This window comes from Ochotona princeps, chromosome 1 (genome assembly GCF_030435755.1).
Source record: "Ochotona princeps isolate mOchPri1 chromosome 1, mOchPri1.hap1, whole genome shotgun sequence".
Taxonomy (NCBI): domain Eukaryota; kingdom Metazoa; phylum Chordata; class Mammalia; order Lagomorpha; family Ochotonidae; genus Ochotona; species Ochotona princeps.
Window position 1 is genome coordinate 109056505 of NC_080832.1, and position 25473 is coordinate 109081977.

The window sequence follows — 25473 nt, forward strand, 5'->3', positions numbered from 1 at the left end:
TATACTCCAGAAGACAATGGGTGTTGGCTCAAGGACTTGGTTCCCTGCCATCTCTGATGGGATATTGGGATGGAGTTCCAGGCTCGTGGCTTCCTTATGGTCCAGCCTCCGAGGTTGCAGCCATCTCGAAAGTGAACCAGTAGATGAATGATCTCCCTTCTCCCTCCCAAACAATTAAAAAAAATTTTTTAAAGATTTATTTATTTTAATTGGAAAGTCAGATATACAGAGAGGAGCAGAGACAGAGAGCAAGATTTTCTGTCCGATGATTCACTCCGCAAGTAACCACAACTGCCGGAGCTGAGCCAATCCGAAGCCAGGAGCCTGGAGCCTCCTCCAGGTTTCCCACATGGGTGCAGGGTCCCAAAGCTTTGGGCCATCCTCAACTGCTTTCCCAGGCCACAAGCAGGTAGCTGGATGGAAAGTGGGACTGCCAGGATTAGTACCGATGCCCATACGGGATCCCGGCACATTCAAGGCGAGAACTTCAGCCACCACGCCGGATTAAAATGTTTTTAATGAAAAGGAGGTAGAATCATGAGATTGAGATGTTAGGAGAGGGCATTTTTGCTTTTTGCTTTTGGCTGTCCTCCATGTGAGCCTGTAATGATCTACAACTTCAAAAATGACTTAAAAATAAAATATGGTCATTTTTCTGACAAGCATCCCATAATAGTCTTATCGATAGTGCATGAAATATTGAGTAATAGGAGTCAGTGCTATAGTGTAGTGGGTAAAGTCACCCTCTGTCATGCTGATACCCCTCATGGGCAATGAACGGTTCCACTTCTGTTCCACACTGTTCCACTGCTGATCTAGCTCCTGCTTATGTGTCTAGAAAAACAGCAGAGTATGGCCCAAGTGCTTGGGCTCCTACATGCACATTAGACACCAGGAAGAAACTCCTGGCTCCTGGTTTCAGGCCAGTTCAGTTCCAACTGTTGTGGCCATTTGGAGAATGAACCAGTGGATAGAAGTTCTCTTGTCAATCTCCCTTCCAATCTTTCCGCTTTCTCTCTGTGACTCTGCTTTTCAAATAAGTAAAATCTTTAATCCTTTCCTCTTTTGGAAACAACTGTTGTCTATGAGAAAAAGTTACTTGACACTTGATTCTAAGAAGCAGTCTGATGGGATTGTTTCCTAATTGGTTGTTTTCTAACTGATCATTCCTAATTGGTTGTTCTGATACAGAATAAACTTTAAATAATGGGCCTTTTACCTTTAAAAGTTTGGAGTGTGCAACATTTAGCACATTTATGACAGCCTTACAACTTGGTCCTTTAATCTGCTCAATTATGTAGTTGAATTTGGCTGACATGCGTTTCCAGTGCTCCAGTTCGGTGAGTGGACCCGAATCATCAGCTTCTTTCCTCATCTGCTCACTCTCAATAAGTACCTGCAATCAACAAAATGTCACCTTCTTCATTAAGATCTCATTGCGACTGCTCAGATGAAACAAAATGTAAATATTAAACCATAATGTTTTAAAACTCTTAACAAAGTATAGCAAATATCTATTCAACATGATCCATAGTATTTACTAAAATTTTTCAGCAAACATGACATTAAACATGAAATGCTAGAGGGAGGCATTTGGCCTGGTAGTTAGACACTGCTTGGGACACCTAAATCCACACTGGCTGAGTGCCTGGCCCTGGCCATTTCCAATCCCAGCTTCATGCTAGTGTGTACCCTGGGAGACTGTAGGTGATGGTCCCTGACACCCACATGAGAAATCTGAACTGAGTCCTGATTTTTTTGCTTTGCCTGGTTTCTACTGTGGCAGGCATTCAAGGAGTGAGTCACAGAATAGAAGCACACACTATCTGTCTCCATCTGCCTCTCTGTCTCTTAAATAAATACTTTTTTAAAAAATGAAATTCTGGAAAGAACTTTAAAGTCAAGAATATGACAAGCTTACCACTATGATCACATACTCCTAATCCACCTGGTAATGGAGATCCCAGAACAAGTACAGTATATGAGAGATGAATGGGTTAGAAATGAAAACACAAAAGTGTATAATCACAGATGATATCACTGATATATTCTAAAAATTCAAGAACATCTAAAAGCAAATTTTTACAATGAAAAAAGTGGGTATTTCAGTAAGACTGCTGTATCTATACACAAACATCAGTAGCAAAAACAAGCAACGGGGCCACTGTTGTGGTACAGCCAGCTAAGCTGCCCCCAGTGATATCAGCATCCCACATCTGAGTGCCAGATCAAGTTCTGGCTATTCTGTTTCTGGTTCCGTTTCCTGCCAATGACCTTGGGAATGCAGCAGAAGATGGCCCAAGGGAGTGGGCCTGCACCCGTGTGAGAGACCCGGAAGGAGTTTCAGATTCTCGATTCCTAGCCCAGCTCCGGCCATTGCAGTCAACTCGGGAGTAAATTAGCATACGGAAAAGCTCTATCTTCACCCTCCCCTTCAAGTTAATAAATTCCTTTTCAAAAAAAAAAAAAAAAATCAGTAGCACTTCTTTCCAAGCCATTTCACAATCTAAAAACATAATTTTCACGAATAGATCATCTTGAACAACAAATAATAACAATGATAAGACAACTAGAAATTAATCTAACAAAAGTTATGCAAGATCTTTTGGAAAAAATTAGAAAAATTGCTTTCTGCACACAACTAAAGAATAACTCTATATATGAGAAATATACCAAGTTCATAGATACAAAAATAACAGACTTTACATCTACCGACAAAGTAGTCTTAAAATTAACTGGGGAGAATAATTCATCAGAAGAAATCAATGTAATTTTCAAGAAAAATGTAGAAAAAAGGTCTGATGAAAAGGTATGAATATGGATTTAGTAAAAAGCTACAGAAATTGTAACAATATGGTTTGAGTACAAAAATAGAATAGTAAGGCAGACAAAGGTATCTAGAAATGTGACAAATGACTGAAGTGACAGTATAAATTTGTTAGGAAAGAATGGACTACTATATAGGCAACTTAATAGGCAATGTCAAATTTTGATTACTGGTTAATTACATGCAAAAACTTAGATTGGTTTCTTCATATCATTCACACACACACACACACACACACACACAATTCTAAATTCACTAGAAACCTAAACACTGAGTCTGACATCATGGTACAGCACATTAAGCAGACGTCCGCAATGCCAGCATCCTATATAAGCACCCATACCAGTTCCAGATGTTTCACTTCCAATCCAGCTTCCTGTTAACACATATGGGAAGGCAATAGATGATAACTCAATTATTTGGACCCCTATGGGAGCCAGGTGGAACTCAGAGATGGAGTTTCGAACTCCTGGCTTCAGCCTAGCCCAGCCCTGACATTTGTGGCCATTTGGGGAATGAACCACTGGGTGGAAAATAATGTCTCTCTCATCCTACTCCTTTCTCTGTCACTCTGCCTTTCAAACAAATAAATGTGTTTAAAAACTAAAGCAAAATAAGTTTGGCACTGTTAGAACCTATTAGGCCACTAAGGCCTAATAGATGCTCCAGGTCCAAGAACAATGGACAGAGATAATCTAAAGGCTGGTGAAAGGTTTATTGCTGGGGTGTGGAGGGGCGGGGAAACCAGCATGTGGGACATTCCAAAATGCTAACAATGCATATCCTCACTCACCTGATCAGGGTCCACATGGTATGCTGCACCTCCCTAACAAAGCAGCTTAAGGGACTCAGCCTGCTGTTCAAACAGAATGAAGCCTGGCTCTAAACCCTCAGCCCTCTTTCTGGAAGGTTCAATTGCTGCTCTGTTCATCCTGGCCCCAATTCTGCCCCACTCAGTCTTTTCTGCTTTTACCAGCTGCCTTCTTGTCTTCTTCAAATCCTAAAATCCTAAAACTTGACAGGCACAGCATCCCCTGCTGCTTTCCCTGACACATTAGCAGGGAGCTGGATCAGAAATGGAACAACTTGAACTAGAACCAACACTCATAGGGATGCCAGCATCACAGGTGGGAGCTATTCCTGCACTGGCTCTTGGTTTTTCTTTTTTTTTTTTTCTTTAATTAATATAATAAATATAAAATGATGAAACTCCTAAAAGAAAATACACAAATAAGAAAAAAAAGCTTTTTTAAAAATGCACTAACTTGCCCCCAGCTGCAGACAACTGCCTAGGTTACATTGTACCTAGGCAAGTGTTACACTGCAGGGAGAAAAGCAGCTAATAGCTGGTGGGCATCCTGGGCCTAGTTAATGCCGAATTTGTGTTAACTATACCAGTGTGCCAACATAGTTGTCTATTCTGCTTTGTTTTTGTTTTTTAAGATATGTGTATGGTGGGGGGAGGTCAACAGCATGATAGCCTAGTGGCTGAATTCTCGCCTTTCATGCCTGGGATCCCATAAGAGCACCAGTTCATGTCTCAGCTGCTTCACTTCCCTTCCTTCCAGCTCCCTGCTTGGGAAAGCAGCTGGAGATGGCCCAGGGCCTTGGAACCTTGCACCTGTGTGGGAGACCTAGAACAAGCTTCTGGCTCCTGACTCTGGATCAGCTCAGTCCCAACCATTGCAGCTACTTGGGGAGTGAACCAGTGGACGATCTTCGTCTCTGCATCTCCTTCTCTCTGTATATCTGCCTTTCCAATAAAATAAATAAATACTTTTTAAAAAGCACTGACTTGAATATCATCATTGTCAAAACACAGTTGCCAACAGGGGAAGAAACGGGACTGAAGATTAGGAAAAGAAAAACAAACGCATTATAAGGTACCGGGGATATTCCAGTTCTTAACTTACATAGAGGTCCAGTGGGCACTTATTTTACAACAAAGCTTATTTTATTGGACTCACTTTTGTGTTATACAGGAACTTTTCAGAAAGTTCATGGAAATGCGTATGAACAAAAAAATTATACCAAGATTTCCAAAATTTTTTAAACCAAAGGAAACTTTTCTTTATTTCATTTTTTTCAAAAACTTTTTAAATGACCTTCATATTTCTCATAAGAAATAAATTTGTTGTTTATAAGCTTCAAGGTTATGGTCTTTTGTTATAGGAGCCCAACGGACTTAAGACAGGTATTATACTATTTGTGTAAAGCTTTTAAACAGCAATACATATTCTGTACACATAATGTAAAGCTTATAGACATGCAAATGTAACAGAAGTGCAAAACATTCTAGAGAATGAGAGGAGGCCGTCAGGACAGTGGGAACTTAGAGGGAAAAAGAGCAAAGAGCTGAGGAATTCTGAAGCAAATAAAGGAATTGGTTAGCATTTCCTTAATCTTAGTGGAAAAACATGCCATGCTATTTTTCTTTGTTATTTTTTTTTTACATTTATAACTCTTCAGAATTTAAATAGTGATGGAATTTGTAACAATATAATTGAGGTTAAAGACATAATGGGTTTTCAGAACCCCTGAAGTTTCTATATTAAACCCATGGGAGGCTTGTAATTGTAATTATGGTTTATGGAGCTCTTCCTTCATCTTATTACAAGCTCCTCCACCTCTTGGAACTGAGAATCCTGAATATAATTTAAATTTTCCCTGAGTGTCTGACGTCTATCTAATTTGAATCACTATTTAATTTGAAACTTAACAGTAACCTAAAGCTGGCAACCCTTTGATGTTTTAATTCCTATTACACCAGCACTCCTAGATGCAGATCCTAAGGGGATAGCTGCAGGAATTCCACCTGCTGGGGAGACAGATGCTAGAGAAGAAGTCGTCTGGAATCCAAAACCTCTTTCCTGACAAGCACCCTGCACTCTTTCTCTCCCCGACTCAGGTCATACAGTAGATATTTCACATGAAATCCCATCAGATTATTCGAGCATATTACATTACTCCCAAACCTACTTTTTTTTCCCCTGGGTCAAATATCTCTGTGTTCTCTATTTGGATGGAATCACTCATATCCGTGACCATTTTTTCCTCTGACTGACTACCTCATTTCCATTTGGTTTATGGGTCTTCACATACCATGTCCACTAACACTCTGTTAGAAATCTTGACTCTCTCCCAGAAGGTCGTTTATCTGTGAACTTCGCTTATGGTGTTTTTGCTATGTGAGAGTTACCAATTTTTTTTAATGTAGTGTAATCTGTCAGTTTTATTGTTTTATTGTTTCTGGTTTGGGTATCTTGCTTAAGAAGACACTAATAAAGTTCAAGGTTGCTAGGTTTGAGTTCTGACTCATTTACAGCTTTACTTTTGTTTTTCACATTACATTTTTAGGCCTTTCACTCAACATGTTTTTAATATTCATCTAGGCTTTTCTCTGTACCAACAGTAAATTTTTATTGCAGTTATATTCTATTATAGAAGTATACCATAAATCATGAACTTATTTTTTATTTGGTTTATACCAATTTGGTGATTATTGAGGCCACAGTGAATGATCTCGTACAGTCTTTTGAATAGACACATGCTTTCATTTTCCTTGGGTGTGTACAACTAAGCCATAAGGTAGCTAGTTATAAATTAAATTTTACAAGACGTTTCTTTGCAAATATTTTTCCCCATTCTATAGATTGCCTCTTCACTGTTTGATGTTTTACTTGGCTGCACAGAAGCTTTCTGTGTAAATCCAATCTGTTGTAAGAAAGTATGAAATTGTGTCATTTGTGATAACATGGATAGAACTGGAGGATATTATATTAAGTGAAATAAACCAGACACAAAAAGACACATATAATGTGATCTAACTGGTAAGTGGAATCGGTGCAAGTTGATACCATAGAAGCTGAAACTAGAAAAGTGGTTAATGGGTGTCAGAGGTAGTAAGGAGAAGGAATAGAGATGGCATGGCCAACAGGCACTAACTGTTTTACCACAAGGAAATGAAATGTCTAAAGAACTAGATTTGAACATGAATGAGCACATGTATCTAAACATCATAAATTCAAACAACCATCAGTCCCAATTATTTTCCAAATAAATAATGTTGCAATATTTTAAAGCTTTCTTTATTCTAAACAAGTTCTACCATATTACATTCCCACTAGCAACATACGAGAATTTCAGTTCTTCACAACCTCATTTGGACTTGAAAATGTCAATCTTTTAATTAAATGTTAATCATTGTATATAAGCAGGGATATCCCATTTTGTTTTTATTTTACTTCTCTACAGTTAATGAAATTGCACTGTTAATGAAATTGCATACCTTTTTGCATGCTTATTTGGACCTTCTTTATAAATACTTGTCTAAAGTTTTGGCCCATAGTTAAAAATTATTTGCCTTTTTATTATTTATTTATTGACAATCTTTGTATATTTCAAATACAAGGATTTTTTTTTTTTGTCAGATACACGTCCAACCAATATTTTCTCTCAGGCTATAATCTGTTTTTTCATTCTCTTGGCAGTAACTTTTGATAAGGAGATAGTTTTACAAGGTTCAACATGTCAGTATTTTAATTTATAATTAACGCCTTTTGCATCACATCTAAAAGAATTCTTTGTTCATACCAACATTATAAAAATTTAATCTCATACTTTCTCTGATAAGTTTCATAATTTTAGTCTTGCATTTGTATGTCTGATCAATCTTAGATTTAACTTGTACATAAGACAAAAAGTCAAGGTCATTTAAACTTTTCACAAAGTGTAATTGTTAATTTTTATTTCAAAAGCAAAGAGATAAAGCCCGAGACAGAGAACTCCATCTACCAGTTCACTTACCAAATACCCTCAATAGTCAGGGTCAGGCCATGCCAGAGCCAGTGGCTAGACACTCAATCCAATGATATCTCAGAACCAGCAAAATCACTCAAGTAAAACCCTTGGAACACCCTTGCCCACATCGGTGTCTCTAAGGCTTCATCAAATGCCTGTTCCCCAACCCAAGCTGTTAATGCAGCTTAACAGCAAGGAGTAGCCCCCTCTCCTTCCCTCCTCCCTGAGAGCACAGGAGAAAAAATTGAATATTTTTCCCATCCATTTTCCTCCATACCTCAACCCTCCTCACCCTAAGCAGACAGCCAGCCACATGGGTGTGCATACTCCTCAACTAGGTAAACAATATAAAAAAATTAAATGAAAAATTTTTTTAAAAAAAGAAACAATCCAAGTCTCCCATGTAAATGACAGAGAAACAATCACTTGAACTAACAACTGGTACTTTCCAGGGAGCTAGAATTGGGAGCAGAGTCAGGACTCAACCCCAGGTATTCCAGCATATAAGTCCATTCCCCAACCAGCACCTTAACTGTTAGGCTGGACACCTTCTTGCAAAGTCTACTTTAGATGTATTTATTTTCATTGGAAAAGAAGACTTACTGAGAGAGGAGACACAGAGAGAAATGCCACACATGATTCATTCCCTAAATGGTCACAACAGCCAGTGTCAGGCCAGTCTGAAGTCAGAAGCCACAAGCCTCCCACTCAGGTGCAGGGTCCAAGGCTTTGAATCATTCTCCGCTGCTTTCCCAGGCCATAAACAGGGAACTAGATTAGACGTAGAGCACCCAGTACTTGAACTGTGCCAATATGGGAGACGAGCGACACAAGCAGAGGCTAAGCCTACTACATCACCATGCCAGCCCCTGCAAGGTTTTTTAAAGACCTCTTTCCTATCTTCTGCATTGATTCTGCTTGAGAGGCTGTTTGCTGCAACTGTCCAGTTCATTTTCTTATTTTGGATTGTTGAATCTCCCTATATCTAAGTTATTTTCTTTTGCTTGTTTTTATTACTGCCAGAGAAAATGTACTCAACCAGGAAATGGTGGACTGGTCACTGTAACACTGACATGAATGAGAATATCTGAACTCTCCAGGAACCCAGACAATTGCACTGACACACAGTTTAACACAGTGTGCAGCACCTAGCTCTTCACTAAATCCTCTTCTCTCCTTTATGGACATGTAAACAAACAACAAATTATTGGACATAAGTGCTGGCTATTCCTAATTCTTTGCTATTTCCTTCTCAACCCATATTGTCCAAGTTTTCTCCCTAAAGTGAGAAATATCTTTTTTTAAATTGCTTTTTATCTTTGTTTTGTTTTGTTTTGTTTTGACTGGAAAGCAGATTTACAGAGAGTATAGAAAGACCTTCCATTCACTGGTTCACTCCCAAAATGACAGCAATGGACAGAACTGAGCCCATTTGAAGCCTGGAACCAGGAGCTCTTTCTGGATCTCCCATTTGAGTGTAGAGTCCCCAGGCTTGGAGCCATGCTCCACTGCTTTCCTAGGCCATAGGCAATATCTTTAAACTCACTGTGAGTAGGCCAACCACACGGAACAACAATTTTGCTGCACAGCCAAGAATAGACCGAGTTTCAAAGAACAATCTAGAAGAAAAAAGATTCTTTTTCTCCTTACTTTTAGAGAAAAACAAATACAATGGCAACGGCACACATGAAAACTACAACTCCAGATGAATCATTTGAACCACTCACCTGTTCAATCTGTTTGTACCATATCATCAGCACTTCTTCCAGCTGATGAACCATTTCCGAATTACCAGCCGCAGCTGTCACTTCTTCAAAGGTTTGCAGTTTGGAAAAATCAACACTGTCTATCTTTTTTAACATCACTGTTCCTTCAATGCTTATTCTGGCACCTGAAAGAGGGGAAAAAAATTAGGAGATGTTTAATGTTATTGTGTTGAATGCCAATATGTGCTTTCAAACTAGTTACTGAAATGCTAAACTAATACTCTATAGAAATACAATTTTATTTGGTTATCAAATTGTGACTTGATGAAATGGTGTACTTCATTAATTTTAAACAATGAAAGTAAATGTTTTAAGGAATTGATGATAAGGTATATAGATTTTTTAAAGATACTGAAATTTTTCATGTGGGACATAAGCAGTGATTCTTCTTTGCTATAATGAAAAATTTAAAAAAAATCTCTTACTCCTGTAAAAATCCCTGTATTAGTGATTCATATCTTACTACTAAGATCACATAATTACTTTTTAAACACTGTATTTAGTTATTATTCTTTTCTTTTAAAGGCAGAGAAAAGAGAGATCGTTCTTCTTGGAAGAGCTGCTTCAATCTCCTAAATACCCACAACAGGTATTTAGTCAGTCAGGCCACTGCCAGGAGCCCAGAACTCAACCCAGATCTCCCGCATGGGTGCCAGTGACTCAAGTACTTCCATCTGCTGCAGAAGCAGGGAACTGGATTGGCAGCAAATGATCCACACTCAAACCAGGCCCTCTACTATGGGATGTGGGCATCCCAAGCAGCATCCTAATCAACACATCAAAACCTGTTCTGCAAGAAAAGGATACTTCAAAACGTTTATGGAAAATTGAACTAAAAGGTTGATTTGGTGCAAAAATATTTTTAAATCCATACATGATCTGCTAATAATGCATATTCTCCAAGAATTTTTTGAAGACCATTTGTTTCTTCTTCTCAAAAGGAAACTTTTCTTGTGGTAGAGCAAGGTAAGCCACTATCCATGGTGTTGGCATCCCACTTGGGCACCATATGTGTTTTGGCTGATCCACTTTCCTCCCAGCTCCATGCTAATGGTCTGGGAAACCAGTAAGGGGTAGCCCCAAAGACTTGGGACCCTGCACCCACGTGGAATTCTTGACTTCCACTCAACTCATCTTCAGCCATCATGGCCATTTTGGGGAGTAAATCAGTGTATGAAGGTCTCTTTCTCTTCTTCTCTCTCTGTAACTCTGCCTTTCAAATAAAAATAAATAAAACTTTTAAAAAAAGGGGGGGGGACTTTTCTCTGATACTTCTTTTTAATAAAATATCCTAATAAAATATTGCTTGTTATTAGCAATTTACTTTACATTTTATACTTACCATCCAAAAATGAAAGGTATCTATTGATGGTTTCAGTGAAAATATGTTTTTCAGATTCTCCCTGTTGGGATTGGTTCAATGCACCCCAATTACTAGTTGCATTAATAGCTGGTAGAAATATGTTTGCCAGCATACTCCTAATTCCATTTAGGAGTCCTTTCGATGCATCCAGAAGGGTAAACAGCACTTCCTGAAAGGATGGTGTTCAAATGTTATTACATAAGCTGAGTCCATAAAAGATCTGAGAAATTATAATCTACTTTTAATGCACTTACATAAACCATGAAGACAACTTTAGTGGTTATGAGAGTTAACAAATTTGTATTCTGCCTCCATTTTAACCATGTACACATTTGCCTTCCACAGTGCTTCAATGTCTGCACAGGGAAGGAGCCATAGTCCACATCCCATACAATAAGTCCTCAAGAAGTTCATGGAAAACATGCACCTTGGAAAATGTGCACGGGTTCCAAAATATGTCCACACCAAAATAAACTTATCTCTTAATTCCATTTTCTCACAAATTTTTGGAAATACCCTCGTGCAAGGTAAGAAAACATCCTGCATGGAGAAAGCCCTCAGTTACAAGATGCCCTGTCCACGACAAGGAGTCCCAGAGTTTTTCATGGGAAAAAGGTTTTTCCTGGAAGGCCAGGGAAAGAGCATGAATCTTGACTTCTGCTCAGGATTTTGAAGGGAAAGATTGATCAGCCACAGAAATCCAAATCCAAATCCATGGGTGTGTGGCATTTCAACTCAATGCAGTTTAAGTGACAAGGAAACACCATGCCAAGAATTTAAGATTTGGAAAAAAAAAATCATTTTGAGAGCCACTAAAAAACAGGTTGGTTTCTCATTTTTTAACGTGAAATGTGAGGTGGTGAGGACTGTAAGGACAACTAGCCACAGGATTGCTTAAAGAGAGGCTGGCTGTTTGGCTTGGTTGGATATTTGCCCTTGTGACCTGTCACTGTTTTTCCCACCACTGCTGCTGTACCATCAGCACAATGCCGCTATGGTGAAAGGGCACTAGGCGCACGGTAGCACCATGGTGAGAATGTGATTTTTTCCCTCACAGATTCATAGAAACAGTCTTCAGTTCCACACTGAGAAACACTGACACGATGCCCTACATGGCTCAGCCGTGATTACATCTATACTGTTATCTCCTGTAAGCAGAAATTAGGCTAAGCAAAATAGACTTTTATTGGACATAAGGACACATGGGAAAAAAAAGGCAGGGCCAAAGGGTAGAAAAAGTTACCAAATTCTCATCCTAATAGGGAAAAATCCATAGATAACAACAAAATTTACAAAAAAAAGCCATCAGAGCATACTATTTGGAAGACAATACAAGCATCTGCTATCAGAGCTTAATAGCTGCTTCTGGAGAGTGATTCAGAAGACTGTTTATCACAGCAGGCTTTACATAACCTTGTCTTTCTCTAAATTATATGCACATATTACCATGATAAGACAAAAATTTAAAAATCATGGATAATTTGGAGAGAATCAGTAAGATGGAATACAGATAGAGAAATCACAGTGACACTTCACAACTTCAAAGACAAAAAGAAAAACTGAACAGAAGGAAAAAAAGAGGATCTTTGATGAAGACTAACAGAAGAGGTCTCATTAACCACAAGAGACGCGATGAAGTGCCCAACTAAGCCAAATATACAACTAAGATTTCTCTCTTTAAGCAATCTTCTTTTGTAAATGGAAAAGAAGCAAAATCAGATTTGTTGTCGGTGATGTTTCCCATTGTAAAAGGTATCAAGACTCTCTCAATAAACAGAATTAATATTTGTTGAGAGTTTAGTGTATGTCAACCTAAGATTCATTATGTTAAAAGCTAACTTATCCTTTAGCCTCACAACAATCCTGAAAGGTAGCCACTATTATTATTCCCAATGCAAAAATGTAGAAGGTTGAGTTTCAGAAAGCAGGAGCAATGTGCCACACAGTACAGTGCCAGTCAGGGGTGAGCTAGAGAACAAATTCAGATCGATTTGCAAAAGTGCTGCATCTTTCATATCACCACCCTGCTCCCCGAAGACTAAGTTAGCAACAATCAGGTTCTAAGACAATTCTCTCTTTACTTGTTCTAAAACTATGACAGAGTTAACATACTAATGTTAAAGGAACCAATACTTTTTATGAACGAAATTCAATTGTGTTCCTAGTGGGAAGAAAGAAATTATTTGTATCCCATCGTTACTAACAGAAGTAGAATCTCCAGGAACTTTGAAAACAATATTGAAAAATAATGCATCTGAACTTGATTGTAGCCAATGTGTCAATTTCTTTTAACATATAAAGACATCATTACCTTGGAACTTAATCTTGTAGAGATAAAGCAAACCAAAGTAAAGCAAACATGTGACTATGTTTTAATTAAATAACTTGAAACAAAATTGAACATACCTCATGAACATTTTTAGCACTTATAGCAATATCACTGTGACAACGAACAAAAACTAAACACAGCCCTTTAATTTTCTCTGGGGCTGCACTGTCAACATATAGTCTCATCATTTTTGACCCTTTGGGTAATCCAGGAAATGTTCGACCAACTTCTGCAAATGAAAGCCACACTGTTGAGTAAATGTGATAAGTCACTATGCCTCCTACCCCACTGTTTCTTTTACCTCATTGCAACAAGTTGCCAATGTGATCATGGAATAAATGCTTTGGTCTACAAAAACATGTCAACAATTACAATTCTTAAATTTTCACCATTTTTTTTTTTAGTGCCTGTCACTGATCCCTGCACTTTTGGCCTGGCCTCAGGGCCTTTCCTCCAGGTATTCTCCACATTGGACTACCAAACTCCCACTCATCCTTCAAGTCTCAGCTGAAACAACATCATCTCTGAGTCTGAAAGTACTCATGGTACCCAACCTGCATGAGATTCTTCCTTCAAATAAGCTCAAGGAACATTAAGTCATTACAAATCTCTCATATTAAAAAAGATTTTAAATGTGAGCACTCAGGCCTGATGCAACGGCTCGATTGGCCAATCTTCCACCTCCAAGCACCAGTATCTTATACAGACACCAGTTCTTGTCTCAGTTGCTTCACTTCTCATCCAGCTCCCTGCTTGTGACTTAGGAAAGCAGTCGAGGACACCCTAAAACCTTAGGGCTCTGCACATGCATGGAAGACTCAGAGGAGGTTCCTGGTCTTGGATCAGCTCAGTTTCAGCCGTTGTGGCCATTTGGGAAGTGAACAAATGAATGGAAGATCATTCTCCTTGGCTCTCTGTAAATCTGTCTTTCCAATAAAAATAAATCAAGTGTCATGAAACAAATTTTTCTTAAAAAATCCCCATCAGAGAGTCACACATTTGGCTTTGTGGTTAAGAGGCAGGTTAAGATATCCACATCCTGTATTAGAACCCCTGCATTCAATGCTCAGTTTCACACAGATCCTTGGGAACAGCAACAATGGCTCAAGGAACTGGATTCCAGCCCCTCACACAGAATCCCTAAATTAAGTTTCTGACTCCCAGCTTCAGCTTCAGCCAGACCTGGCCACTCTGGGCAATTTGGAAGTAAGCCAGCTGGAGAGCACCAGTCTCAGGGTCCTGCAGAGGTAGTCATGTGAAAACACCACCAGTTAAGACTGCAAGAACATAAACCTTGAGTGGAGACACACACCCAGAAGAAAAGGATGGACGGAGGGATCTGAGACGTATTAATCTAATGATGAATCCTAAAGAAACTGTCCTAAAAATCTGCGTAAAAGTTCTATTCCTGTCTTTCCCAAGGCCTAATTTTTCAACTAGCTCTAAATTTTCTGAACAACACCTTGCACTCTCCTCCAGCCCCAATTTTTTTTTCCTATATAAGCCAGGGTCTACTGCTGTTGCTTGTAGCCAAAGAACCTCAATACAGAGTAAGGAGCAATGTAAGAGCCCAAATGTCCATTCACAAACTTGGCACAGGGAGCTCTCTACCCTTAACACCCTCCCCTTTTTTGTTATTAAGAGAACCTGATTTTGAGTCATGCCACAACATGCACATCTCCAAGGAGAAATCACTTTTCCAACCTCCTCAGCCTTTCACAAGGCCATGTGACACCATTGTGGCTGATACAATCTGAGGAAAACTCGTGCTTTCCTGATGAACAGGAGATATGGCCAACAATAGGAGACTGGTTTCTATCTTTCCTTCATTCTCTGATTTTTGTTTATTTTAAAGGAGATAAGAGGCAAACAGACACTTGTTCCATCCACTACTTCATTCCCCTAAATGCCCACACGTTCCCAGTCAGGACAGGTCCAAAACCAAGGGCCAAGAATTCCATCTAGGTTGCATGTAGCAAAGATCCAACTGCGTGGGCCACCACCTGATGCTTCCCAGGGTATGCATTAGCAGGATGCTGGAGCTGAGACTAGAGTCAGCTGGTTGGCACTGTGGCAGGGAAGGTGTAAAGTCACTGCCTGTATTTTATATAGGCGCCCATTGTGTCCTGGCTGCTCCACTTCTGATGCTGCTGCCTGATAATGGCCTGCAAAAAACAGCTGGAGGGTGACCCAAGAGTTTACATCCCTGTTTTCCAGAGAGTAAACCAGCAGATAGAAGATCTCTATTCCTTTCTCTGTGTTTCTCTCTCTCTCTCTCTCTCTCTCTCTCTCTCTCTCTCTAACTCTGGCTTCCAAACAAATATATCAATCTTAAAAAAATAAGACCAAAGCCAGGACCCAAACCCAGGTATTCCAACATGAAATGTAGGTATCCCAACCAGTATCTGAAAAACTACACCAAACACCTGTGCTGGTAATGACTTCTAAAAACCACAATGCAGTTGTACCATTAAATGCTGTACAGTATTTTTAATAAGGTACATCTACATGCAGTGATGTAGAAAAATATCTAGGCTGCGCAATCAAGTACAGAAAGCAACTCAACAGTAAAATGCACCATTTGATCACATTTTTTAAATAATCGGCATTCATGCGTTAGTATAGTCATCTATGAAACACAGGTAGAGAAATATTTACCAAACTGATAGGTGTCTCACTTTTATAGGGAGCAAAATAATAGTTAAAGATAATTCTATCCTTTGTTCTTGCGAGTCCCCTCAAATTCTAGGCAAACTTTTTTCTCCATCCACATAGATTTAGCTTCAACAACAGGCACTGAGGCACTGTTTCAAGAAACAAGAAGTGGCAAATATGTAAGCTTTACTAGGAAAGTATTTTTGAAAATTACAGCTATATCAGCTTACTGAAACATAATGTAATTGTTAAAATTTTAATGATAGAAATGGATTTACTGGCATGGAGAAGGCAGTGTTATCAAAATATAAAGGCACTACAGAGTAATACGTAAAGCCAGATCCTATTTTTGTAAAATATGCACATTTACCCAAGCAGTCCTAGGAGGATATTCATCAGGAAATTAACAGTGCTTTCTGCAACTGAGTGAGCCTATGGACAGGCTTGTTTTTTTCTAACTCTAATTGTATATGTGTTCCTATTTTTCTGTAATTTTCATCTATTATTATTCTTTTTAATGAGTTATAAAAATAAAAGACCACACTATCATCCCACAGGATAAGAATTATGAGCAACACTTTACGTATTTTGCTAGAGAAGCAACACTTGTGTATATTTACCTTAAATATTAAAACATGCAAACCTTACATGAGCAGGAGGCTGAATGACTGTGATGGATGCAGAAGGGTTCTGTTCAGAGAAAGCGCTCACAGTGATCTAAAGGAGGGGTAAGGGTTTGTGGGATGGAGAGAAGGAAGGCAACTCAAGAGTGACATGACTCTGGTAATGGACAGAGTGGCTTGAAGGCCACAGCAAATTGACATCTGGAAGAATACAAGACGAGCCTAGACAGGTACTGTGTGTCCAGTGTCCAGTGGGCCTTGGATAGATGAGGGGTTTGAACTCAATCCAATACAGAACAGAACAAGAAAATATACAGACCATGTGAATTTCAGAAGACCCTGGTAATGGGGATCTGGAGAACGGAAGTAGGCAAGGGTGTGAATCGAGGCTAAGGCAGCGGAGGCGGAAGTGAGCAACAACATGCAGCAGAGACACAAAAGGTAAATTCATGGGACTCAGGAGACAAGCTAAGACCAAGAGGATGGCCCATCTACCCAGTCATTAGACACAGGTTTAACAACCTGGCTGCAGATTAATTACTTCAGGCACGACAGCCACAGTAATGAAAGCCGGATATTCCGACTGACAGCTGAGCAGCTGGAACAGAATGCTGAGCCAGGACTACAGGGGCAGCCGATGGCTCCACAGTGGCTTCATGGCCATACCTAATCATCAGAAAACATGTGGACAAAACGACTCCATCTGTTTCAGGGAAAAATGCAATTAAATTCTAATGAAAATGCATATCCCCCAGTAGAGTTCAATGGTTTCTACACGGATGTTTTCTTCTGAAATTATTATAGCAATGTGTGAAATATCTCTTTGGGCTCCAAATGCACTGTTATTAAGAGAATACGTTTTGTTTTTTATGCATACACTTTAGGTAAAATTTTCTTCATAAAGTGAAGATCAGCTATGTACAAGAAAAAGAAGGTATACCATTATTTTAACCTTTATTAACTAGTTACTAGCACAGTGTCCTCATAAAATATCCTTACCAGGACCAGGTATATCACCTTCCTGGTATAAAAATTTCAACGTCTTACAACCATCTTTCTGAAAAAAGTGACTGAATGCTTCCAGCTGTTAAATAAAGAGAGGGGGAGAGAAGGGAGAGAGGGATTATCAATAAAATCACCAGAGAACTGCAATTCAAGCCAAAGCTTATGCTAAGCATTTCATAGACCTTAATTCATCCTCATTCATTATAAAGAAAATGAAGCCCAGAGTTTGTTCAAGGTACAAAGAAGCAGATATTTGAGAGGAAAGAGCAAAACCCTAACTTAACTCCAAAATTACCCTGAGCTCAGTCCATGAACCTATGGTAATCACCTGCGTGACAAGCCACTTACCTGAGTCACCTCACAGAATCTTATGAGCATAGGTCATTAAGTCCAACCAGAAAGAATTATATCAAAACATGAGGAAAATGTATAAGAAATAAAGGATTCTTGGGGCTGGCATGTGGTTCAGCACGCTAATCCTCCTGCCAGTGCCAGCTTTTCATGTGGGCAACAGTTCTATTCCTGGCTACTCCACTTCCAATATAGCTACTGCTTATGACCTGGGAAAGCAGCGGAGGATGGCTCAAGGCCTCCGGGCCCTGCACCCATGTGGAGACTCAAAGGGAACTCCTGGCTCCTGGGTTCAGACTGGCTCAGCTCCAGCCTTTGTGGCCATTCGGGGAGTGAAGTCTTTCTGTCTCTCCTTCTCTCTACAAATCTGCCTTTCACATAAAAATAAATAAAGCTTTTTTTTAAAAGTAGAAATAATGTAGCTTTATTAAATGCAACTTTTTTTTCTTTTTAAAAAGCATTTTAATGTATTTTAATTTTTGACTGTTATCTAGTTCAACATGATACATGTGTTCAATTTAGGGAGCACTGTGTGGAATTTCAAAATATGGATACAGGGTATAAAAATCAGATCACTGAAAGTGATATCATATCTATCACCTTGGATATTTTTCCTTTCTTGAACTGGTAGCGTTCAAAATCCTCTGTACTAGCTACTGTGAAATAATCAGTTAACTTTGTCAACCATACTAATTTTACTGTGCCATGAAACATGAGAAAGTACACCTCTATACCCATGAGCCATCCTCTTTCTATCATTGCTTCCTAAGTTCTGGTTGCCATTCTGTACTGCCTAGAGATCAACTTCAGCTTCCACATCTGAACAAGGATATTCAGTCTTTCCTCACCTAATTTCACTAAACATGATATCTCCAATGCCACCCCTAAGTTGCTGCAAATGACAGAATTTTACTTTGTATGGCTGAATAATATTTCTCCATGGATTTATACTGAAGTTCCTTTAATCACTCATTCTGTCAATGCAGACCTAGGTTAATGCTTTCCCTTGGCTGTTGTGAGCAGTGCCAGAGAAGGCATAAAAATGCAGGTATATCTTGAACAAACTGGTTTCAATTTCTTTGTTTATATATCCAGTAAAAGAAATTATTATTAGGGCTTGGCAGCGTGGCCTAGCGGCTAAAATCCTCGCCCTGAACGCGCCAGGATCCCATATGGGCACCGGTTCTAATCCCGGCAGTTCCACTTCCCATCCAGCTCCCTGCTTGTGGCTTGGGAAAGCAGTTGAGGATGGCCCAAAGCCTTGGGACTCTGCACCCGTGTGAGAGACCTGGAAGAGGTTCCAGGTTCCTGGCTTTGGATCGGCACAGCACCGGCCGTTGCGGTCACTTGGGGAGTGAATCATCGGCTGGAAACTTCCTCTCTGTCTCTCCTCCTCTGTGTATATCTGGCTGTAATAAAAAATGAATAAATCTTTAAAAAAAAAAAAAAAAAAAAAAAAAAAAGAAATTATTATTAGAAGCTGACTTGGAAAATGGAAAACATACCTTATTAACTAACTCTTGTTTGATCAGTTACTTAGACAATTACGTTTTAAGTCATCGTAATTTGACCCACAGGGTACAAAGCTAATAAAAAAGCAAATTATTATAATGAGATTCTTCCATATTGATGAACATTAGGCTTGTATTCAATTACTGAAGAGTCAGTGTAATACCTTAGGAAGCAGAAAACTACATAGGTCCCATCAGCAAGAGCCCTCAATGTCAGATGGGAAACACAAGGTTACTAAGCCGTCTTCACACCAGTCTCATACAAAAGTTGCTCTTGGGGACGCAAATCTCTCTTACTTGCCACTAGGGAGCAGTGTCTCAGGTGTCACAAAGCCCCTCGCCTTAAATTTCAAACCTTAATGTGTCACAGATTCATAGAGAAGGCTGTCTTAAAAACACAAAATGCTGGCGCAAGAATTTACATTTGCAAGAAGTTCTACGTGATCCTGGTGCCAATTTGAGAACCACAAACTTAGGAAATGAGAGAGCCACAGAGATTTGCGTAACAACAGCCCTTGATTCTACCCTTCTCTGAAATAAACTTGACTCTTAGATAACTGCAATCTAAAAGCTGTCGAGCCTAGCACTTCTCATCCAGCTCCATCAACACTTCCTGGCTGGCCCATCAGCCCCGAAAGCAGACAAATCCTTGAAAGTATTGCTTGTGATTGTGATTGAAGAAAGACCTCCATATACCAAATGCACTCGATACCTGCTTCTAGACACATAGTCCTCCCGAGATTAGCAAGGTTAAGCATTGTCATGGGCCACAGTCTTCATTGCAAACTAAAAGTTCACCAGTTTATCTGAGCTTCACCACAACGTCAGATCAGATAAGCTAGGTTATAAACCCCTTCTGCAGAAGAAAAAAAAAATGGAAAAAGCTTAACTGACAGACCCAGAGTCACACAACCAGAGTTAAAAGCATGAGGTTGCAGCCAGGCTTGGAGACCCAGATGCTTCCACAGCACTGCTTGCCTTGACACTGGAAAATGCTGTAAGAAAAAGCAATGAGCTTGAACAGTGCTGTGTGAAGGGGCCTGCAAAATGAGAAAGTGTGAATGCCAGTGTTGTAGAGACCTCTGTGTTGCTCAGGCTCCATGTGCGAAGGGGCTCCTGAAGAAGCTGTATAATAAAACAAGGGCACTTCTAAGGGCCAAAGCCGGTTTTATGAAAGCTGCGGCATCCACAGCAACAGCAGGGATCACAACTAAAGAAAGCTCTTCTGACAACCTAAGGCCTGAAAAGGTAGGGGATGGGAAGAATCATGGAACTGGAGCCAGGCTGCAGAACTGACACATGGAGAGGAACGGCTCAGAAGAAGACAACAGGAGAACGGCCAAGCAGAGGGGTGGGGATGGGGAGCGGGAGTTATCACACTTCTCTGCCCTCTAGTCTCCCGTTGGTGCCTCCTTGAGATGAAACAATTGGGATCCAGAAGGCTAAGGAGCCCAGGTGACAGACTTTCAGGCGCCAGAGCATGGAGACAAGGGAGAACAGATCTACAGGCAAACAAATGGACCGTCACACCCTCTCCTGTCCACCTTCTTGTAGTGCCTGTATGAGCTGCATACCAGGCTTCACATTAAATGTCTGTCCATAAACCCTATCACTGCAAGCTATATCACCCCTTGTGACTCATACCATCTTCTTACTCCCGATGCCAGCTCACTGCATGTGCTTACCTTGCCTTCCAGCCAAAAAAAAAAAAAAGCACTCTAACGTCATTATAAACCTCTTTTCCTCCTGGTAGTACTACCTTCCCTCCACTGCGACTCTGCACACCCACAAACCGATTTAAGAAAATACCTTTTGGGCCCGGCATGGTGGCCTAGTGGCTGAAGTCCTCGCCTTGAATGAGCACCGGTTCTAATTTGGGCAGCCCCGCTTTTCATCCAGATCCCTTCTTGTGGCAATCGAGGATGGCCCAAAGCCTTGGGACCCTCCACCCACACTGGAGACCTGGAGGAAGATCCTGGCTCCTGGCTTCAGATCGGCACAGCACGGGCCATTGCGGTCACTTGGGGAGTGAATCATCGAACACTTGGGGAGTGAATCAATGGACGGAAGATCTTCCTCTCTGTCTTTCCTCCATTCTATATATCTGACTTTGAAATAAAAAATAAATAAATCTTAAAAAAAAAAAAAACCACCTCTTTAACCTGGATTTGTCTCTTTGCCTCTAGATTTCCTGGTAGCCTGGGCAGTGCCTGGTCTGGTCCTTAAAGACAGACACAACGCCCATAAACCAAAGTTCAAGAGACACTCCAAAAATGGAAAGGGTTTGAAGGCTTGCAGCACACTTCCACTGCCTGACCGGCACACCAGCCACTAAGAACGCCTGAGTCCAGACAACACAAGGCCCCGAAGCCACACAGCATGTATCTAACGTGCTATCACTCTGCAGGCATCTGCTCCCCTACATACCTCTCTCAGGCCCCAATCATATGCCCACATCCTTGGCAGAGCTGCTGGGATTCTGGTCATGGGGCTGGCCAAACGTGAGCCCTAGCCAATTTTCAATCCTGGGATCAGGCCTGAAACCTAGACCCCCAAGAAATAAATTGGTCTCCTCCATCTCCTTATCTGGAGAGAGGTTTATCTGGGCAATTTTGTACCAGTTGCTTCAACTTGGAAATGAGGCACTCCGCCAGAGTCAGCATGGGAGCCAAGATCATCACCAGGGAAAGGAAGTCGTGGAAACAAACGCAGCGAGAGAACGGCAAGAGCATCCTCTTGCTACCTGGGTGGGATCACCCCACACTTTAGGGATAGCCACAGAATTGGTTGGGTCCAGGGCTGACTAAAAATTTCAAGATGACAACAGGAAATCACTCAACTGAGCACATTCTAAGAGCAACGACTGGTATGAGGACACATGCCCATGAAGCTTTAGCTTGACCTTAGAGGTCTGTTCTGGCAGCAAATTCCAGTGGCCCCGGAAACCACAGCCCACTGCTAGCTGCCTACTAAGACACCTTATTTTAGATAAGCATCACTGTCTCTGTCCTGGCTCATTAAAACAGCTCAGAGCCATTGATAGCTTTGCTTCAGTCATAGTTTCACTTCACTGGTTTCCACGTATCAACGAAACAGATAAAGGAGCAATCCCATTGACACTGGTAGGGAAGTACCAGGACTTGGGGCCTGAAGACATGAAGGGCAGGCAGCTTTGCACTGTTTGCAGCACACTGCGTGAAGAGGAGAAACTCTTCCGGCACCATTGCAGAGACTCCTGGCTTCTAGGGCAAGCAAAGAGTTTTGCCCAATTTCATGGACCCCTCCAGAAATAAGGGCATATGCCCCTCCCCATAGCAATGTCCTCAACATAACCTCTTCCCACTCCAACGGTCTTCACCAGTGCATTTGGTGAGACAAAGCTAGCCAGCACCTCCTTCCTGATGGAGCCCAGTTCACTCTATGAGTTGAAAAACAAAAGCCCAAGCACCTAGCAGCAGCTTCACTGAGCATTAGCTTAGAGCTATCAGGATAGAAGCTACTGTGCAAGTTTACCACACATTCCTATATCAGGGTGACTGCTTAGGCTTATCATCTGAGTCTGGGAGGAAAGCAGGCACTGCAAACAACTACATCAGGCAACCAGACATGGCCCTGACCATGTCACACGGACAGCTCTGGTCACCTGACCTAGAACGGCCTCACCGCTTTCTACTCCACTTACAGAACAGTCACCATCATTCCCTAGGTCCTAGTCACGGAGCCTGTTCGTGTCCATGATCTGCACCTTTAGCTGTACAAACTACAAGCACAGATGTCACTCCACTTGTGCTCAACTATCTCACTGTTGAAGTCATTTTGAGCTTGAATTTCACACCAGTTCTACCTGCTAATTCTTCTCCTTCTTCCCTCAAGTAGGCCCCACTATTATCTGACTGGCTATAATTTTTGTTAATAATAATAAAACAAGTGTCTTCTCTACTGAGAAAAAGTCCAATGTTCTCTTTCTAAATGTTTCGCAGCTCTTTCGCCGGGTCCCAGTTTCTTGTACTGCTCAAGGAGCCATCCAAACCACATCATGACAAGACTCAAACTTACAGACAGAGAATCCAAAATCAACTCTTCAACGGTGGCCATGTCCAGGCCCAGCCTTTCTGACAGAATTTCAAATATGTATTTGTAGCACGCATCGATTTTCATTTTTCGGTTTTCCCGTGCGTCTCTGTATCTTGCCTTAAGAAAAAGAAAAAAAAATGAAAACCATGTTTGAAAATCGCAGTGACCCAACTCTTGACATGACAGTGTCTCTGACTAGAGGCCGACCTGTCTTTCCTTCAGCGTCTCCTGGAAGCTGGGGATGCCGCTCATGCTCCGGCGGTACTTGGACGAGCGGCGGGAAGACTGGGACAGCACCTCGGACAGTACTGACTGAGCCGGGCGCGGCCCGAGTCGAGGCCGGACTCGGTTCACAACCGGCTGCTGCTCATCCAACAGGGACAGCCCTTCGTCGGAAGGGATGAGATCCCGGTAGTCAATCATGAAAGGAAGGTCGTCCTCAGGTGGAAGCAGGTCGTCTTTGCCCGGCACCGTTTCTTCTAGAATGGACGGGGTCTCGGCTGCCGAAAGGGGAGGGGGCTCCGCGTCTGACAGGAGCCGGGCCTCGTCTCCGGAAGTGGGTGGGACCTCGTCTCCAGAAAAAGGCGGGACCTCATCTCCGGAAAAAGGCGGGACCTCGTCTCCAGAAAGAGGCGGGGCCTCGTCCCCGGAAGGGGGTGGCCCCGTGTCTTCGGAAAGGGGCGGGGCCTCGTCCCCGGAAGGGGGTGGGCCCGTGTCTTCGGAAAGGGGCGGGGCTGCCTCTTCCGCAGAGGGCGGAGCCGCTTCCTCAGGAGGTGGGTCGCCTTCTTCAGGATTCATGTCGCCTTCTTCAGGATTTCTGACCTTTCCTCCCGCAGAATGGCTTCAACAAGACCTGCCATTGTGAAATGGTTTGAAATGGATACCATCAACTACTGAGTGCTGGACGGGCAACATTATATCTAAAAAAGTAAAGGCACAATATGGTTGTGCCCTGGAAACACCACCCTAAGGAGCACAAAGCCAGTCCCAAAAACAGCATACTATGTGAGTCCACTTAAATAAAGAATCCAGAAAAGGATCCAATGACAAAAGATGGATTCACGGTTGCCAGGGATTGGGGGGGGGGGGGAGGGACGGAAGAATTGAAACTGACCACTAATAGGCTTTGGTTTCTTTGTCAGATGATGCAATTACTCAGGAATTAGATAATGGTGTGGTTGCACAACAAAATAAATGGAGTAAAAACACTTTGACCTAGACATTTTAACATGCATAGTTTATGATAAATTTTGTTACATGCAGTATCCTCAATTTTTTTCTTAATGCTATTTGAAAAGCACCAGAATCCCATATGGATGCTGGCTCATGTCTATGATGCTCCATTTCCAATCCAGCTCCCTGCCTGTGGCTTGGAAAAGCAGAGGAGGATGGCTCAAGTACTTGGGCCTCTGTACCCACACGGGAGACCTGGAAGAAGCCCCTGGCTCCTGGCTTCAGACCGGTTCAGATCCAGCCATTGTAACCATTTGGAGAGTGAACCAGTAAATGGAAGATCTTTCTGCATCTCGTGGCTGTAAATCTGCCTTTCCAATAAAAAAAATTTAAAAATAAATAAAAGTAAGAGCATAATAACTCACTAAGGAGGTGACTGATTTATTGACAGTCTAGGGGGAAATTTCACTTTGGAAAAATTCCCACCAAAATCTGTGGGGAACAAAACAGGCACTTCGAAACTAGGGGAAAAAAGGTAAAAGGAGGTAGGGTCATCTGAGACACTAAGGAACTGTCATCATCCTGTAGGCACCTGCTACCCCACTTGTCCAACAATTGTTTATAATCTAGTAGAAAAAGAACATTAAAAGCGAAAAACGCTTAGTCTTGAATATCACCAGTTAGGTGTAGCAATGTCTACAGTGACTGAGGTGAGGCTGAATCAAGGAGCTTAGAAAGCAGATTGAAAAGAAAGGAGAGGAAACCCAGGAAAGCTGGAGGAAAGGCAGAGAGACTGGAAGAACAAAGGTTGCTGCTACTTCTCTCCTGTGCTGCAGCCACAGATGTCATGGGAAGGTGTCACAGGCCCAGGGCTTTGACATTTGCCCTGGGATATAGAAGCCAACATAAGACGTTGGTACTCACAAATGCACAATGTTATTTGTCATTCTAAGCAAGGGGCCAACATGGGGCAGAACAGGTCAAGTCTTTTTGTCA

General features: G+C 41.3%; 1 protein-coding gene across 1 annotated transcript in view; it reads right to left on the reverse strand.

The window, feature by feature from the left end:
• DNAH8 (dynein axonemal heavy chain 8) overlaps positions 1-25473 on the reverse strand; it is a 324409-nt gene that overhangs the window by 295836 nt on the left and 3100 nt on the right. Inside the window, exons 3-9 of the mRNA XM_058663714.1 lie at positions 23512-24157; positions 23287-23421; positions 17363-17447; positions 13163-13314; positions 10736-10925; positions 9355-9518; positions 1220-1396 (exon numbers count right to left, since the gene is read on the reverse strand). Coding sequence (XP_058519697.1) covers positions 1220-1396; positions 9355-9518; positions 10736-10925; positions 13163-13314; positions 17363-17447; positions 23287-23421; positions 23512-24102 — 1494 coding nt within the window. The 5' untranslated portion in view covers positions 24103-24157. The remainder of the gene's footprint in view (positions 1-1219; positions 1397-9354; positions 9519-10735; positions 10926-13162; positions 13315-17362; positions 17448-23286; positions 23422-23511; positions 24158-25473) is intronic.